General features: G+C 48.7%; 1 protein-coding gene across 1 annotated transcript in view; it reads left to right on the forward strand.

Moving 5' to 3' along the window:
• The first annotated feature begins 14076 nt into the window (after window positions 1–14076).
• The window catches only part of ATP9A (ATPase phospholipid transporting 9A (putative)), a 173414-nt gene continuing 168033 nt past the window's right edge, over window positions 14077–19457 (forward strand). The window contains exon 1 of the mRNA XM_030826735.1: window positions 14077–14241. Within this exon, the coding sequence (XP_030682595.1) occupies window positions 14174–14241 (68 nt within the window). The 5' untranslated portion in view covers window positions 14077–14173. The remainder of the gene's footprint in view (window positions 14242–19457) is intronic.

A 19457-nucleotide genomic window follows, 5' to 3' on the forward strand; every position in this document is an offset into this window, starting at 1 on the left:
TCTATACCTGAGAATCTTTACTTGACAATCACTTCCAGCTGCCTTGTGACACTCTTGTTTCTAGAGTCAAAAAGATGCACACCTGGTTATGTCCATACTTGCCTCACTTTTTTTTTTTTTTGACAGTTTCCCTCTTGTTGCACAGGCTGGAGTGCAATGGCATGATCTCGGCTCATTGTAACCTTCGCCTCCCGGGTTCAAGCAATTCTCCTGCCTCGGCCTCCCGACTAGCTGGGATTACAGGCATGCACCACCATACTCAGCTAATTTTGTATTTTTAACAGAGACGGGGTTTCACTATGTTGGTAAGGCTGGTCTCAAACTCCTGACCTCAGGTGACCCGCCCACCTTGGTCTCCCTAAGTTCTGGGATTACAGGAGTGAGCCACCATACCCGGCCTTTTTTCTTTTTTTTAAGACAGGGTCTCACTCTGTCATCCAGGCTGGAGTGCAGTGGTATGATTTCAGCTTACTGCAGCCTTGACCTCCCAGGCTCAAGGGAGTGCAGTGGCTCGATCTTGGTGTACTGCATCCTCCGCCTCCCAGGTTCAAGCGATTCTGCCTCAGCCTCCTTACTTGGGATTATAGGTGCCTGCCACCACACCTGGCTAATTTTTGTATTTTGAGTAGAAATGGGGTTTCAGCATGTTGGCCAGGCTGGTCTTGAACTCCTGACTTCAATTGATCCATCCACCTCGGCCTCCCAAAGTGCTGGGATTACAGGCATGAGCCACCTTGCCCAGCCTTTTTTCTCCCCTCTCACATATTTCAGACATCTTTCTAAGGTAAAACCCCATTCCAGCTAATCCTTTTAAAATACCTGCAGTTATGTAACAATGATGTCTAGTCGTCTATTGACAACACTGCTGATGTTTACCCATAAACACCCCTGTCACTCAGGCTGCAGTATAGTGGCATGATCACAGCTGACGGGCCTTAAGCTCCTGGACTCAAGTGATCCTTCCACCTCAGCCTGTGGAGTAGCAGGCACACACCATCATTCCCAGCTAATTTTTTTTTTTGCAGAGATGGTCTCCTCATGTTCCCCAGGTTGGCCTCAAATGATCCACTGGCCTTGGCCTCCCAGAGTGCTGGGATTACAGGCATGAGCCACTGTGCCTGGCCCCGTGAACTTTTTTATTTTGTTTTTGATTGCCTTTGTGGTATTTCTTTTCTTATACTTGAGTTCACTTCCAGGGTAAATTCCTGCTTGGGATAGCTGGGGAAAAGATTATCATTGTCTTTGTGTGTGTGTGCTGCTTTCCGTAATAGTGTGTAGTGTGTGTAGGTGTGCACCATTCCTCTCGGCCTTAATCTTTGAAGTCAGTTCTAAAGGGTAGATTGTGATCGTACCTATGCAGGTAGATTATGCCCTCATAGTGTGGCCATAACTTGGTTTTGTCAGTTACTGACCGCATATACAACAATGGTCCCATAAGATTGTAATACTAATTTTTACTGTACCTTTTCTCTGTTTAAATTTGTTTACAGGCCAGGCGCAGTGGCTCACACCTGTAATCCTAGCACTTTGGGAGGCCGAGGTGGACGAATTACCTGAGCTCAGGAGCTCGAGACCAGCCTGGGCAACACAGTGAAACCCCGTCCCTACTAAAATGCAAAAAAGTAGCTGGTCATGGCGGCATTGCGACTGTAATCCCAGCTACTCAGGAGACTGAGACAAGAGAATCGCTTGAACCTGGGAGGCGGAGATTGCAGTGAACCAAGTTCATGCCACTGCACTCCAGCCTGGGCGATAGAGTGAGACTCTGTTTCAAAAGAAAAAAAAATTAAGTACCGCTTAATTTTTTAACGTCTGCCTCCCGCGTTGAAGTGATTCTCCTGCCTCAGCCTCCCGAGTAGCGGAGATTACAGGTGCACACCACCACACCCAGTTAATTTTTGTATTTTTAGTAGAGACGGAGTTTCACCATGTTGGTCAGGATGGTCTCGAACTCCCAACCTCAGATCATCCACCCGCCTCGGCCTCCCAAAGTGCTGAGATTACAGGCATGAGCCACCGCACCAGGCCCAAGAACACATCTTCCTAATATAAAAATGCAGCTGGGCGTGGTGGCTCACACCTGTAATCCTGACACTTTGGGAGGCTGAGGGGGGCAGATCACCTGAGGTCGGGAGTTCGAGACCAGCCTGATGATCATGGAGAAAAATCCATCTCTACTAAAGAATACAAAAGTAGCTGGGTGTGGACACGCATGCCTGTAATCCCAGCTACTCGGGAGGCTGAGGCAGGAGAATCTCTTGAACCCGGGAGGTGGAGGTTGTGGTGAACCAAGATTGTGCCATTGCACTGTAGCCTGGGCAAAAAGAGCGAAACTCCGTCTCAAAGAAAACAAAAAAGAAGCAAGGTAAGGCAGTAAATGCTGTTGTAGAAGCTACAGCAAGTTATCCAGAAGATCTAGCTACAATAACTACAGTAGCTACACTAAACAACAGATTTTCAAAGTAGACAAGACAGTCTTCTATTGGAAGAAGATGCCATCTAGGACTTTCATAGCTAGAAAGAAAAAAACACCTTGCTTCAAAGGACAGGGTGACTCTTGTTAGGGGCTAATGCAGGTGGTGACATTAAGCTAAAGCAATGCTCATTTACCATTCTGAAAATCTTAGGGCCTTTAAGAATGATGCTATTTCTACTCTGCATGTGCTCTGGAAATGGAATAACAAAGCCTGGATGATGGCATATCTCGTTTTTGTTTTCAGATGGAGTCTCTGTCACTCAGGCTGGCATGCAGTGGCACAATCTCAGTTCACTGCAACCTCTGTCTCCTGGGTTCAAGTGATTCTCTTACCTCAGCCTCCTGAGTAGCTGGGATTACAGGCACCTGCTGCCTTTTGTATTTTTAGTAGAGATGGGGTTTCACCATATTGATCAGGCTGGTCTCAAACGCCTTACCTGAAGTGATCCACCCGCCTTGGCCTTCCAAAATTTTGGGATTACAAGTGTGAGCCACCATGCCCAGTTTAGCATATCTGTTTATAACATGATTTACGGAATATTTTAAGCCCACTGTTGAGATCTACTGCACAGAAAAATAAAAAAAAAGATTTCTTTCAAAAATTACTGCTGCTCATTAACAATGCATCTAGGCCAGGCGCAGTGGCTCATGTCTGTAATCCCAGCACTTTGGGAGGCCGAGGCAGGTGGATCACGAGGTCAGGGGTTCGAGACCAGCCTGACCAACATGGTGAAACCCTGTCTCTACTAAAAATACAAAAATTAGCTGGGCGTGGTGGCTACTCAGGAGGCTGAGGCAGGAGAATTGCTTGAACCTGGGAGGCGGAGGTTGCAGTGAGCTGAGATCACGCCACTGCACTCCAGCCTGGGTGACAGAGGAAGACTCCTGTCTCAAAAAACAAAAAAACAATGCATCTAATGCATCTGTCAAGAGCTCTGATGGAAATGTACAAGGAGATTAATACTGAGGTTAATACTGTTTTTCATGCCTGTTAATACAACATTCATTTTGTGGTCTGGATCAAGGAGTGGTTTTGTTACCGGTAAGGGGTCTGGATCCAGACCCTAAGAGAGGTTTCTTGGATCTCACGTAAGAAAGAATTCAGGATGAGTCCATAAAGTGAAAGCAAGTTTATTAGGAAAGTAAAGGAATAAAAGAATGGTTAGTCCATAGACAGAGCAGCCCTGAGGGGTGCTGGTTGCCCATTTTTATGGTTATTTCTTGATGATATGCTAAACAAGGGGTGGATTGTTCAGGCCTCCCCTTTTTAGACCATATACGGTAACTTCCTCATGTTGCCATGGCATTTGTAAACTGTCATGGTGCTGCTGGGAGTGTAGCAATGAGGACAACCAGAGGTCACTCTTGTCGCCATCTTGGTTTTGGTGGGTTATTTAGCTGGCTTCTTTACTGCAACCTGTTTTATCAGCAAGGTCTTTATGACCTGTATCTTGTGCTGACCTCGTATCTCATCCTGTGACTAAGAATGCCTTAACCTCCTGGGAATGCAGCCCAGTAGGTCTCAGCCTTATTTTCCCCAGCTCCTATTCAAGATGGAGTGACTCTGGTTCAAATGCCTCTGAGAGTTTCAACTTCCAGGTCTTACTATTTAAGAAATACTACATTTTGTAAGCTGCCATAGTTTGTTATTTCTCTGATGGGTCTGGGCAAAGTAAAGTGAAAACCTCCTGGAAAGGATTCACCATTCTAGATGTTGTTAATAACATTGGTAATTCATGGGAGAAGGTCAAAATATCAACATAAACAGGAGTTTCAAAGAAGTGGCTTCCAACCCTCATGGATGACTTTGATGGGTTCAGGACTTCAGTGAAAGAGCCAGGCACCATGGCTTATGCCTGTAATCCCAGCACTTTGGGAGGCCGAGGAGGATGGCTTGAGAGCCAGGAGTTCAAGACCAACCCAGTCAACACAGTGAAATCCTGTCTTTACAAACAAGAAAATTCAGCAGAGGAAGTAACTGCAGATGTGATGGAGATAGCAAGATAGCTGGAATTAGCAGTGAAGCTTGAAGATGTGACTGAATGGTGGCAATCTTAGGAGAAAACTTGAATGCATAAAGAACTGCTTCTTACAGATGAGCAAAGAAAGTGTTTTTTGAGATTGAGACGGAGTCTCGCTCTGTCACCCAGGCTGGAGTGCAGTGGCGCAATCTCAGCTCACTGCAACCTCTGCCTCCCGTGTTCAAGTGGTTCTTCTGCCTCAGTTTCCCAAGCAGCTGGGACTACAGGCGTCTGCCACCACGCCCGACTAATTTTTTTTGTATTTTTAGTAGAGACGAGATTTCACCATGTTAGCCAGGATAGTCTCGATCTCCTGACCTCATGATCCACCTGCCTCGGCCTCCCAAAGTGCTGGGATTACAGGCGTGAGCCACTGCGCCCAGCCTGTTGTGGGTAAAATATTTTCAAACAGTATCACAAGTTACAGAGAAATCTCAGATAAAGAATCAATATAAGGCCGGGTGCGGTGGCTCAAGCCTGTAATCCCAGCACTTTGGGAGGCCGAGGCGGGCGGATCACGAGGTCAGGAGATCGAGACCATCCTGGCTAACACGGTGAAACCCCGTCTCTACTAAAAATACAAAAAATTAGCCGGGCGTGTTGGCGGGCGCCTGTAGTCCCAGCTACTCGGGAGGCTGAGGCAGGAGAATGGCGTGAACCCGGGAAGTGGAGCTTGCATTGAGCCAAGATCATTCCACTGCACTCCAGCCTGGGTGACAGAGCGAGACTCCGTCTCAAAAAAAAAAAAAAAAAGAAAAAAGAATCAATATAGCCAACATCATTGTTGTCTTATTTTTAAGAAAGTGGCATAGTCATCCCAACCTTCAGCAACCACCACCCTGATCAGTGAACAGCCATCAACATCAAGGTAAGATCCTTCACCGGCAAAAAGATTACGACTCCAGAAGGCTCAGAAGCTCATTAACATCTTTAACAATAAAGGAATTTATTATTAAGGTATGTACATTTTTTTTTTTGGTTTGTTTTTTGTTTTTCCTGAGATGGAGTCTCACTCTGTCGCCGAGGCTGGAGTATAGTGGCGCGATCTCGGCTTACTGCAACCTCCACCTCTCGGGTTCAAGCAATTCTCCTGCCTCAGCCTCCCGAATAGCTGGGATTACAGGTGCCTGCCACTACGCCCAGCTAATTTTTTGTATTTTTAGTAGAGATGGGGTTTCACCATGATGGCCAGGCTGGTCTCAAAGTCCTGACCTCATGATTCGCCTGCCTCAGCCTCCCAAAGTGCTGGGATTATAGGCATGAGCCACCCTGGCCGGCCTGTACATTGTTTTTTAGATATAATGCCATTACACACTCAACAGGATACAGTGTAAACGTAGCTTTTATATACATTGGGAAACCAAAGTCATGTGACTTGCTTTATTGCAATATTTGCTTTATCGTTGTGGTCTGTGTTGATCTAAAAGGAAGAGGCTGAGGCACAAAATACAATTTAGAGTTTACTTGAGCCAAAGTGAGGACAGCTGCTTGGAAGACTCAGCCCCAAGTAACCTTGGATATGACTTCTGTATGGCTTTTGTTACCAACAGATTGGTTGATTGATTGATTGATCACTGCCCTCCAGCCTGGGTGACAGAGCAAGACCCTGTCACCCAGGCTGGAGTGCAGTGATGCGAACATGGCTCGCTGCAACCTCAACCTCCTAGGCTCAAGCAATCTGCCCACCTCAGCCTCCTGAGTAGCTGAGACTACAGGCGTGTACCACCGTGCCCAGCTAATTTTTGTATTTTTTGTAGAGACAAGGTCTCACTATATTGCCCAAGCAGGTCTTGAACTCTCAGGCTCAAGTGATCCTGTCATCTTGGCCTCCCAAAGTGCTGGGATTACAGGCATGAGCCACTGAGTCTGGCCTATTTATTTATTTGACAAGGTTTCGCTCTGTCACCCAGCCTGGAGTGCAGTGGCACAATCATGGCTTACTACAGCCTCAGCCTCCTAGACTCAAGCAATCCTTCCACCTCAGCTTTCCAAGTAGCCGGCATTACAGGCGCGTGTCACCATGGCCTAGCTAATTCTTTTATTTTTTGTACAGACGGTCAAGGAATCCTACTTCCTCGGCCTCCTAAAGTTTTTAAAGGGGAAAATAGCAGACAGGGAGTGGGCTGATAAAAACTTGATCATCAGAAATTCTCATTGGTTTACAGAAATAACATTGATTAGTAATTGACTATACATTGTTAACCTATGGGGTGTGGGTTATAGTGTCTGGTGCAGCATTATTAGGTTAATTTCTAGCTACTTGTGGCAATAACGAGCAGTTTCAGGAGATGAATACATAGCTCAAAGGAGGGAGTAAAACGTGATTGCTGCTTCATTTTAATATCTCTCTGGGCCTGATAATTTAAAAACACTTGCATTCCTGAGATAAAAGTTGTTTTCTTTTTTCTTCTGGAGCCAAACCCACAATATCTCTCAGGTATGCCTGTATAAAATGAACACACGTCAAAGAATTATTAACAAATTTACAGTTGATTCAGAGGAGAATTTAAAATGAGCTCCTAAATTGCTGGCAATTAGGAATGGTGAAAAGAACTTACAAACAGATGCAAAACATGATCAATATCCACAGGCAATAACTGCATTCCACTGGCAAAATACATTTGCATTTCTATGGACAAGAATCATTTGCATAATTATCAGTTTTCTACAATTTATAGAGTTGTAAAATAGCTCAAGGACGATGAAAGACACAGGGAACCTGGAAGGGTATGCTAAGGCAAGCTATCAAGTCATCTTTTTGATGCTTTCAATTTTTTTTTTTTTTTTTTTTGAGACAGAGTTTTGCTCTTGTTGCCCAGGCTGGAGTGCAGTGGAGCAATCTTGGCTCACCACAACCTCCGCCTCCTGGGTTCAAGCAATTCTCCTGCCTCAGCCTCCCCAGTAGCTGGGATTATAGGCATGCGCCTCCACGCTCGGCTAATTTTGTATTTTTAGTAGAGACGGGGTTTCTCCATGTTGGTCAGGCTGGTCTTGAGCTCTCGACCTCAGGTGATCTGCCCCCCTCGGCCTCCCAAAGTGCCAGGATTACAGGTGTGAGCCACTGCTCCTGGCCGATGCTTTCAAAGTTTTTAACGACCTTCACTAGGATGTCATCTCCTTGAAACGGGCTGCGTCTGACTGTACCCTCTATGCGTAGACCATTATAGGTGTTTAGTGAAGACTGCTTGACGGAATGATTGGACATCTGTTGATTTTTTTTCCCCCTAGCCTTCTTAGTGCCCTTTTTGGAGGTAAAAACAGAATATTTTTGGATGTAGTGGCTCACGCCTCTAATCCCAGCACTTTGGGAGGCTGACACAGGAGGCTCATTTGCGCTCAGGAGTTTGAGACCAGCCTGGGCAACATGGCAAAACCCAGTCTCTACAAAAAAATTTCAGAAATTAGTTGGGCATGGTGGTGAATGCCTGTAGTTCCAGCTTCTTGGGGGACTGAGGTGGGAGGATAGTTTGAGCATGGGCGGCCAAGGTTGCAGTAAGCCATGATCGCGCTACTGCACTCTAGCCTGGGCGGGACAGAGCAAGACTATCTCAGACCGAGTCTTGCTGTGTCGCCCAGGCTGGAGTGCAGTGGCACGATCTCGGCTCACTGCAAGCTCCGCCTCCCAGGTTCACGCCATTCTCCTGCCTCAGCCTCCCGAGTAGCTGGGACCACAGGTGCCCACCACCATGCCCAGCTAATTTTTTGTATTTTTAGTAGAGACGGGGTTTCACTGTGTTAGCCAGGATGGTCTCGATCTCCCGACCTCGTGATCTGCCTGCCTCGGCCTCCCAAAGTGCTGGGATTACAGGCGTGAGCCACCGTGCCTGGCCAACTATCTCAAAAATACACACACAGCCCAGAATATTATTAAATTTTAGCTAGATATTGTTGTTTATGGAAAGTTCTCAACCTAAGACGTTCTTTTTCTTTCCCAAAAAAACAAAAATCAAAGGGCTGGGAAAGGATTGGATTGGTAAGTGTTAGAGAGAGACACAGTTGGCTGGGCATAGTGGCTCACGCCAGGCTTGTAATCTCAGCACTTTGGGAGGCCAAGGCGGGAGGATCACTTGAGGCCAGAAGTCCAAGAGCAGCCTTGCCAACATGGTGAAACCCCATCTCTACTAAAAATACAAAAATTTGCCGGGCTTGGAGGCACACACCTGTTATCCCAGCTACTCGGCGCTGAGACAGGAGAATCACTTGAACCTGGGAAGTGAAGGTTGCAGTGAGCCAAGATGGTGCCACTGCACTCCAGCCCAGGTGACAGAGGGAGACTCTGTCTCAAAAAAAAAAAAAAAAAAAGACGCACACACACACACACACACACACACGCACACACACACACACACGTACACAGTCTTATTAGAGATTTTAAAATGATTTAACATCACATTCTAGCCCAGTGGCTCTTAACTAGGGACAACTTTGTCTCCCCAGGGGACATTTCACAATGTCTGAAAACATTTGTGGTTGTCACAGCTGGTGTGAGGCAGCTACTGACATTTAGTGGGTAGCGACCGAGAGTGCTGCTAAATTTCCTATAATGCATAGCACAGTCCCCCATGATAAATATTCAGCCCAAATGTCAATAGTGCCAAAGTAGGGAAACTGCTTTGGGGGATACCTAGAATGTTTATTCAGAGAGAATTCATGGAGAGAGAATTGTAGGCACTAAAAGGATTTTATTTTCTCGTTCTCAGCCTGAGTTTACCCAAAGCATATTTATTGTTTATTCCCATTTCCCCTGCCTCCTCCATCTCTCATCACTGCCCTTACCCTTGACTTCTTGCCCACTTACCACCAAACACTCCTTCACAGCAGGTCCAAAGTAGCAGTGGGGCAGGGCGCAGTGGCTCACACCTGTAATCCCAGCACTCTGGGAGGCTGAGGCGGGTGGATTACCTGAGGCCAGGAGCTCGAGACCAGCCTGGCCATCATGGCAAAAACCCGTCTCAACTAAAAATACAAAAATTAGCCAGGTGTGGTGGTGTGCGCCTGTAATCCCAGCTACTTGGGAGGCCGAGGTGGGAGAATTGCTTGAACCTGGGAGTTGGAGGTTGTAGTGAGCTGAGATCATGCCACTGCACTTCAGCCTGGGCAAGAGAGTGAGACTCCGTCTCCAAACAAACAAACAAACAAATAAATAATAAAGCAGGAGTGGCCTTGGAGGTCTATGAACATAAGGCTTCACGGTGGACCAAGATGAGAGTTTCAAGGTATATTCCGGCTCCAGCTGGCCATCCATCAGGCATGGATGGCATGTGACATAGAGGCATGTGACATGACCTCTGTGGGCCACAGTCTCTCTGATTTCTGGAAAGTAGAAGTCGGACTAGATTGGCTTATCCCTCCAGGACCTTTCCACTCCATGTACCTAGGAGTCAGGGGTGCACTGTACCCAGGGCCTATTGGATGGAGAGGATTGTCAAGGGGTTTTTCCTGAGGAAGCAGAACCATGAGGTGACTATTCCTGGGCAGAAGGTAGTGCTGTGTCAGGAAGAGGGGTGCTGTATCCTCAGAAGGGGGCCTCAGATTAACCTCTCACATCTCATCACTTCCCCCAGCCTTGCCCCTCTCCCAGACCCTGGCACCGCTCTGGTGATCCCTTGGGTGTCTCGCTTCTCCCAAGCAGGCATCTGATTCTCTCTCAAGATGAGATTTAACCCTGCAGGTGCGTCCCTTCCTGAGGGATTATCTTGCTGAAAAGGAGTTTTGGCCTGGTGCAGTGGCTCACACCTGTAATCCCAGGACACTAAGAGGTCAAGGCAGGGGGATGGCTTGAGCCCAGGAGGTCAAGGCCAGCCTAGGCAACATAGTGAAACCTTGTCTCTACAAAAAATACAATAAATTACCCTGGCATGCAGTGCATACCTGTAGTCCCAGCTACAACAGAGCAAGACTCTGTCTCTTAAAATAAAAGCGGCCAGGCACAGTGGCTCATGCCTATAATCCCAGCACTTAGGAAGGCGAGGCAGGTGGATCACCTGAGGTCAGGAGTTTGAGACCAGCCTGGCTAACATGGTGAAACCTCTTCTCTACTAAAAATACAAAAATTAGCCGGTCATGTTGGTGTGTGCCTGTAGTCCCAGTTACTCAGGAGGCTGAGGCGGGAGAATCACTTGAACCTGGGAGGCGGAGGTTGCAGTGAGCTGAGATCACGCCACTGCACTCCAGCCTGGGCAGCAGAGTGAGACGCTGTCTCAAAAAATAATAAAAATGAAAACAAAAAGGAGTTTTTTTAAAAATGTATTTTCTCCTCTGATTATAAAAGTGTACTAAAGAAAATTTGGAAAGTAAAGGCCGGGCGCAGGAGCTCATGCCTGTAATCCCAGCACTTTGGGAGGCCTAGGTGGGTGGATCACGAGGTCAGGTGATCGAGACCATCCTGGCTAACACGGTGAAACCTTACTAAAAATACAAAAAATTAGCCAGGCATGGTGGTGGGCGCCTATAGTCCCAGCTACTTGGGAGGCTGAGGCAGGAGAATGGCGTGAACCCAGGAGGAGGAGCTTGCAGTGAGCCGAGATTGTGCCACTGTACTCCAGCCTGGGCGACAGAGTGAGGCTCCATCTCAAAAAAAAAAATAAATAAAATAAATAAATAAAATTTGGAAAGTAAAAAGGCAAAAAACCAAACAAAAAAACCCACCTACAATTTCCCCCTCTCTTTCCATATGAGAGTGTTAGTACCTTTGAAGGTTAATAGTGGGCTCTTTCATCTTTTAAAAACTTATTTAAAGAAAAAATTATTGCAAAAGCAACACGTTTTGCTAGAGAAAAAGTAGAGAGTATTGACAAAACAAAAACAATGAAATATTTAAGATCCACCTGGATGTACCACAAAATGTTAATAAGGGAAACTGTCCCCATGACTGGGGACATGGATATAGGATGGGGACATATGAAACTCTCTATGCTAATTGCTTACGTTTTCTATAAATTGAAAACTACTAAAACAAAAAATCCTGCTAATTAAATTGTATTTTAAAAACCTACCTGGAATCTTTCAGGGATGATCATTGATAATGCTCTTGTGTTCATTCTTGAATTAGGGAAAACTATGAATATTCATATCATAGAAGTAGGACTTTTAATTTTTTTCTTTGAAACGGAGTCTTGCACTGTTGCCTGGGCTGGAGTGCAATGGCATTATCTCGGCTTACTGCAACCTCCGCCTCCCGGATTCAAGCAATTCTCCTGCCTCAACCTCCTGAGTAGCTGAGATTACCAGTGCCTGCCACCATGCCTGACTAAGTTTTTGTATTTTTAGTAGAGACAGGGTTTCACTATGTTGGCCAGGCTGGTCTCCAACTCCTGACCTCGTGATCTGCCTGCATTGGCCTCTCAAAGTGCTGGGATTACAGGCGTGAGCCACTGCGCCCGGCCATGCCCGGGTGATTTTTAAATATTTTTGTATTTTAGTAGAGATGGGGTTTCACCATGTTGGCCAGGCTGATCTTGAATGCCTGACCTCAAGTGATCCGCCCACCTAGGCCTCCCAAAGTGTCAAGATTACAGGTGTGAGCCACCGCGCCTGGCCTCCTCGGTCTTCTCTTGTACCCTGTGTAGTAGTGGGGTTGAGAAGAGGGTGTGGAGTTTGAAAGGGGGATGTCTAGCAAAGCAGATGGGAGATGGTGGGACCCACACTGATGCCATAATTGGTGTGTCAGGGTGTTTACGCTTCTTCCACGCAAGAAGCCTTTATTGAGTGCCAACTTGTGCCATGCTATGTATGAAGCATCATTTTAGATGTCGAAGAGACAGCAGGACGCAAGGCACACCAGGCCTGTTGGCTGGAGAATGCTATTTCCTCTCCAAAGGTGCAATGCAGCAATTACTAATGACATGCTTCTTTTCTTGAGGAACTTCTCTGAGGCATGAGATAAGTCACACTTCTTGGTTTGAGATTCGCCTCAGACACTGGGATATTTGGTGGCTCCATCCTGTATGATAGCAAACACAAAAGGCATCCACTTGCTGGCAGTTAGCACTAAGTTAAAAAAACAAAAAAATAAAACAAAAGTAAAGGGCCAAGCGCAGTGGCCCATGGGAGCAGGGAAAGGCTTCTGGTGAGAGTTGGAAAGGTGGACTGGGCCGGATGCTCTTCCTTCGTCCCAATTAGATCTCTATGGCATTTAGCAAATGCCAAGGAAGAGCCCAGCACTTTGGGAGGCTGAGGTGGACAGATCACATGAGGCCAGGAGTTCGAGACCAGTCTGGCTAACATGGTGAAACCCCATCTCTACTAAAAATACAAAAATTAGCCAGGCACATCTATAACCCCAGCTACCTGGGTGGCTGAGGCAGGAGAATGCTTGAACCTGGGAGGCGGAGGTTGCAGTGAGCTGAGATTTTGCCACTGCACTCCAGCCTGGGCGACAGAGGGAGATTCTGTTTCAAAAAGAAAAAGAAAAGAAACGGCGTCCAACATGATCGGTCATTAGATATAACTATGTAAAAGTCAGCTTTAGTTTACATGGTATTACATTTTCAGGCTCTTTAGTTACATATTGATTTTTAAACTCCCTCACTTTGTTCCTTCCCACTGTTTTTTTTTTTTTTTTTTTCCTGCTCTCATAACTTTATCAGGCCTTTGAAAAGTTCATGGGTCCTAGACACTGTGTGGGAGGGTGTGGAAGTGAGTGTGGATGTGGGCTGCGGTGGAGATAGGTGTGTGTGTGAGACCGTGAATCACAGTGACAGGTAATGCAGGGTGACTGTCTGAGGCCTGAGAGTGGGGCCCATGTGCAAGCCCAAGAAAGTGGCTGGTGTGAGAATGAGGGTGTTCAGATTATTGAAGGGTGTTTGGATGAAAGAGGCAGGTGCGTGTGTGTCATGGTGAGTTCCCAGAATCCAGATAGAGAATGAGGGTGAGGATGGTGAAGGTCAGAGGGTGAAGGAGTCTGACAAGCTGAGGGTCCCTGTGTGACTGTGATTTCTGCGGGCACGTGGGTGTGAGGCTTGAGAAACTGGGTGCATGGATGATGGTGACCAACAGGAGGGTGAGCGTGTTATGTGTGTGTGCAGGACTCACATGTGATTGTGAATGTTGGATGTTGCAGGCAGTGAGCAGTGGCAGGTGTATGTGTGTAGGGCCTGGGCGTGAATATGCACGTTGGTGCAAGAGTGAGTGAGAATGACTGACTGATGGGGTGAGCGTGACCGGGTGCCCCTGTGATTGTGCATGTCAGATGTTGGTGGGGATGAGTGTCACAGCGCGCGTGTGTAGGGCTGGGATGTGATTGTGAATGTGGGATTTTGCGGGGGGTGCGGCGGCAGGGTGCGCGCACGGCGGGCGTGGGCGGGGGGCGCGTGGCCGGGTGGGCGCGCGTGGGGGGCGCGCGGCGCGGGCCGGGGGCGGGGACACTGCAGCGGTCGCGGCGGCGCGGACACGGCCCGGCCGCCCCCCGTGGCAGGCGCGGCGCGGAGCGAGCGGGCGCAGCGCGGAGCTCGGGCCCATGGTGCGCCCGTGTCCGTCGGTCGGGCCGCGCGGGCGGCTCCGCGCGTGGCCCGGCGCTCGCGAGCTCGCCCCCTCGCTGCGGGCCCGGCCCGCCCGCTGCCGCCGCCTCCTCCCCCGGGGCGGCGCGGCGCCGGCGGGCGGCGGCGCGGAGGCCGGACCGGGCGGCGGCCCAGGCGGCGCGGGGGGCGCGGCGGCCAAGGCAGGCGGCGCCGCCGACATGACGGACAACATCCCGCTGCAGCCGGTGCGCCAGAAGAAGCGGATGGACAGCAGGCCCCGCGCCGGGTGAGTGGGCCCGGGCCCGCGTTTTCCTTTGTCCGCGCCTCCCGGAGCCCGGCGCTCGGGCCAGCCTGGCCGGGCCTGACAGGTTGGCCGCGCGCCGCTCCCGGCGCCATGAGCCCGGGGCAGGGCTGGGGAGGTGGGGAGGTGGGGAGGGGGTCCCTGCGCTTCAGCCCCGGGCGGCACCTAGCCTGATGCCGGCCCTTTGGGGTTCGAGCGCCCGGTTGCCTGGGCCTCCTTGCCGACCTTCCTTTAGAAACCCCGAGAAGCCGGGCCCGCCCCAGCGCTGTTTACACACTCGGGGAATTCGGATCAGCCGTGCTTTCTCACCGTTTTATTGTTCCGTAATTAATATCTGCCCGTAATTAATATCTGAGGTAACGATTTGGTCAGTGTCACACCGAGCTCTGCGCTTGGAGCATTACTTGGGAGCTCAGATATGCTCAGCTTTTAGCGGGGCACGGCCTACGCCGCGGGGTACCCCATCAGCGCCCCTGGGTCCCAGCCCCAGGAGGCTGCGCCGAGACCACCTGCTCTCCGGTGGCCCCTTCCCCCTCCGCCCCGGGTGGACCCGAACCAGCAGTCGCAGGAGGGTGGGAGGGGCTCCTACTGGCCGCTTGGTGACACTACCCCTTGTGTTCTCCCCCCACAATTTGGGGGGAGGAATCCCACAGCTGGGACAGGGGCTGCCACCTGCTGTGCCCTTCCCACAGTAGGAGACCCTGAGGGCAGCTTAGGCGCGGAACAGGCGAGGGTTTTCCCACTTTTGGGAAGAGGGGACGGGTTGGTATTTTGCGCCTCGCCGTCTTCCTGTTCGGAGGATGGCAGCGTGACCCGTTGAGGTTTGCGGGGCTCTCGCATCGCCTGCCATAGACTTACCTGGGCGTGAGGGGCGGGGGTGGGAAGGACGGGGGTGGGCGCTGGTGCAAATGCGGATTTCCCGGCCCCCGCCTAGACCCGCCAATCAGTTCTGGGGGGCGGGGCCTGGAGATGTGCATTTCCACAGGCCAAGCAGGTGAGGCTGGAGCCCGGGGGAGGCCGAGCGCGGTGTTGGGCGGGGCCTGCGGCCGCTCTGCTCCGCCCTTCCTCGGGTGTCTGGTCTTCTCTGGGCACTTCCCGGTGGCGGCCGCTTATTGCAGCGTCAGTTGCTCGGAACAGGAGACGCAGCGGGTGGAGTGAACCATAAGGGTGGCTTCACCAGGTGTCAGTGGAATTTAAAAAAAAAGAATGGTGCTGGCGGCCATTTTGTGGGGTCTTTGTCCCTGGCTTCCTGAATCCTCCGATGAAGAGGCCTCACTGATACTACCCAGAGAAGGAAACTGGAGGTTACAGAGGTTAAGGGCTGTAGGGAAGACTGCAAAATGGAGCTTGAACTCCGGATTGTCTGACCCAAAGATAGTTCCCTCACTCCTCCCTTCTCTGTTTTGCGTTTATTATTATTATTATTATTGAGACGGAGTCTCACTGTTGCCCACGCTGGAGTGCTGTGGCGAGATCTCGGCTCACTGCAACCTCCGCCTCCCCGGTTCAAGCAATTCTCTGCCTCAACCTCCCGAGTAGCTGGGATTACAGGTGCCCGACACTATGCCTAATTTTTATATTTTTAGTAGAGACGGGGGTTTCACCATCTTGGCCAGGCTCGTCTTGAACTCCTGACCTTGTGATCCACCCACCTCGGCCTCCCAAAGTGCTGGGATTACAGGCGTGAGTCACCTCGCCGGGCTATTTTATTATTTTTTTAAACGGGGGAGTGGGAGGGGACGGCCTTGCTATGTTGCTCAGGCTGTTCTCAAAACTCTTGGCCTCAAAGAATCCTTCCACCTCAGCCTCCTGGAAGTAGTCGGTTGCGTTGGTGTTTTTTTTGTTTGTTTTGGAGACAGAGTTTCGCTCTTGTTGCCCAGGCTGGAGTGCAGCGGTGTGAACAACCTCCGCTCCCCGGTTCAAGCGATTCTCCTGTCAGCCTCCCAAGTAGCTGGGACTACAGGCGCCTGCCACCACCCCCGGCTAATTTTGTCTTTTTAGTAGAGACGAGGTTGTGCCGTGTTGGCCAGGCTGGTCTTGAACTCCCAACCTCAGGTGATCCGTCAGCCTTGGCCTCCCAGAGTGCTGGGATTACAGGCAAGAGCCACTGCTCACGGCCTCCTTCGTTTTAATGATGACAATTGACTTGAACACTATGCCTGGAACAGTGCCTGGTACATCATACACCCTCAGTAAATATCGTAATGAATTAATATAATCAGTGGAGTCTAAAATCCAGTGGTTATTAATTTGTGCCATGAGCAATTATGAGACGCTTACTATGTGTAAGAGCCACTCCAGCTGATGGGGATGCAAGGATGAATTAAAGAAGACCTGCCCAACAGGTGTGGGTGTCCTGACCCTGGCTGTGCATTGCAATCACCAGGGAAACTTAACTACCCTTTTCTGATCCATTCTAGACCTTTGAAATAAGAATTTAGGGTGGGACCTGGGTATCTACCTATATATTTTTCTAAGCTCCCCTGATGATTTTAATATGCAGTCAGAGTTGAGAACTTTTGAGTCAGTACATGAAAGAAAAATGCAAATATTGTTCAAAAGTGATCATTAGCGTGATAGAAACATGAGCCATTCATATAGAGACCCAGAGGGAGTGGTGCAGATAATTTTATTTAAAAGTAAGTTTTCTAGTTTGTGTTGGAATGGAGCATCACAGCCCCTTTAGAACTTGCCAGCTTTGGAACTGATCTTTTTTTTGAGACGGTGTAGTTTCACTCTTGTTGCCTGGAGTGCAATGGCTTAGTCTTGGCTCACTGCAACTTCTGCTTCCTGGGTTCAAGTGATTCTTCTGCCTCAGCTTCCCAAGTAGCTGGGGTTACAGGCGCCCACTACCACGCCCAGCTAATCTTTGTATTTTTAATAGAGACAGTTGTTTCACCATGTTGGCCAGGCTGGTCTTGAACTCCTGACCTCAGGTGATCCACCTGCCTCGGCCTCCCAAAGTGCTGGGATTACAGGCGTGAGCCACCGTGCTTGGCCTGGAACTAATCTATTTCTTTTTTTTTTTTTTTTTTTTTTGAGATGGAGTTTCGCTCTCGTTGCCAAGGCTGGCACGATCTCGGCTCACTGCAACTTCCGCCTTCCAGGTTCAAGCGATTCTCCTTGAATCAGCCTCCTGAGTAGCTGGGATTACAGGCATGCGCCACCATGCCCGGCTAATTTTGTATTTTTAGTAGAGATGGGGTTTCTCCATGTTGGTCAGGCTGGTCTCAAACTCCTTACCTCAAGTGGTCCGCCCACCTTGGCCTCTCAAAGTGCTGTGATTACAGATGTGAGCCACTGTGCTTGGCCAATCTATTTCTTAAACAGTGACATGGATTTGGATTCAAATCGTGTATCAGGGTTGCTGTGCATTTGCGTAAATGCTCTTGTATATAATCTGCATTTTCAGGAGTAGCAACATCAAGGTGGGAATCCTGAAGTTTAGAAACTCTTGAGAAGCACAGAGAGATGGAGGAGCTTCCTGAAATAGAACTGGAGGCTGGGGGATGGCAGCGTGAGGGCTAAAGTGGGTGGGTGGTTAAAGGAAGAAGAAAGTAATATGTAATGGGTCAGGCTGTCTGCTGGACACTTGAGATAAATAGGGCTGTTTTAATCCTTACAACAACCATGTGAGTTTTTGGAGTTAATTCTCCTATTTTAGGGGTCGGGTGTGGTGGTTCAAGGCCTGTAGTCCCAGCACTTTGGGAGGCCAAGGCGGGTGGATCACTTGAGGTCAGGAGTTCGAGACCAGCCTGGCCAACATGGTGAAACCCCGTCTCTACTAAAAATACAAAAATTAGCCAGGCGTGGTGGTGATGCCTGTAATCCCAGCTACTGGGGAGGCTGAGGCAGAAGAATTGCTTGAATCCAGGAGGTGGAGGTTGCGGTGAGCCGGGATTACACCACTGCAGTCCAGCCTGGGTGAAGAAGCAAGACTCCGTCTCAAAAAAAAAAAAAAAAAAAAAAAAAATTCTCCCATTTTTATTGACAGGGAAACAAAGATTCACTGATATTAATGTGTTCATGGTCTTGCACGTTCTAAGTGAGAGGAGGCAGTTTTGAACCGGATCCACCCATTTCACCTAACGGTTCTAGGCAATAAAGCTGTGGAATGGTTGGAAGATTTGTGGTTAAAAAAACCAAAAACGATGCCACATGTCGTAGGGGACAGAATGCAGTTATTTCTGGGGTCACTCAGTGAATGTTGCGAAGACATGCAGCTTATTTTTGGGGGAATCCCCTGGCTTCAAAGTTCTTTTCTTTCTTGAGAAAGTTACCACATCCTGATGTTGAGAAAACTTTTGAAATGGTGTAGTTAGGAAACAAGGCATTTCACCTCCATTGCTGGAAACCATTTTATGACATCATGTTGCTTATGGCTGAATGGAGCTCCTCTTGTGATGAAACGGCAGGGATTATTTGTTAGGAGCCAGGACGCAGGAGTCCATTGAGGAGCTGGGTTCACACCCAGGCTCTGCTGCTTACTAGCTGTGTGATCTTGGGAAAATAACTTTACCTTTCTGAGTCTCAGTTGTTTCATCTGTAAAATGGGAATAACAATAATTATGTATCTCATAGAGTTTTTTTAGTCTATGTAAAGTTTAGGAGAATAAGTGCTCAATATGCCTTAGGTGTTTACTAGGGCTAATGGTGATCATTAGGTGTTTGCATGAGGTTTACTGTTGGGGTCTGCAGTGTGCTTCTTTGAGAGGAGGGGCCTTTTATGAGAAATTTAGAAATATTATGAATTTCACTGCTTTTTCCTGATCAAATTTAGGAAAATGAATAACTATGTAGAGCATTCTGTCCAGGTATGTCGAGGCCCTGGTGTGGTGTGGCAAGGATGGGAGCTTAGGTACCAGGTGGCCCAAGACTTTGCCTCGTTGTAGCAATCTACATTTTGTGGCCACATTGGATGAGGATGCTTTGATGCTTGATATATTTGGATTTGGGGGACTAGGAAGTTTTGAATATGAATCAGATTGAGAAAGAAGAGCTGAATAGGTACGTCGTCTACCACAATTTTTTGAACAGCTTTATTGAAGTACAATTTATATAGTGTACATCTATTGAAAGTATGTAAACTGGCCAGGCGCGGTGGCTCATGCCTGTAATCCCAGCACTTTGGGAGGCCAAGGCAGGCGGATCACGAGGTCAGGAGATCCAGACCATCCTTTCTAACACAGTGAAACCCTGTC

The sequence above is a fragment of the Nomascus leucogenys genome, chromosome 13 (assembly GCF_006542625.1).
Source record: "Nomascus leucogenys isolate Asia chromosome 13, Asia_NLE_v1, whole genome shotgun sequence".
NCBI lineage: Eukaryota > Metazoa > Chordata > Mammalia > Primates > Hylobatidae > Nomascus > Nomascus leucogenys.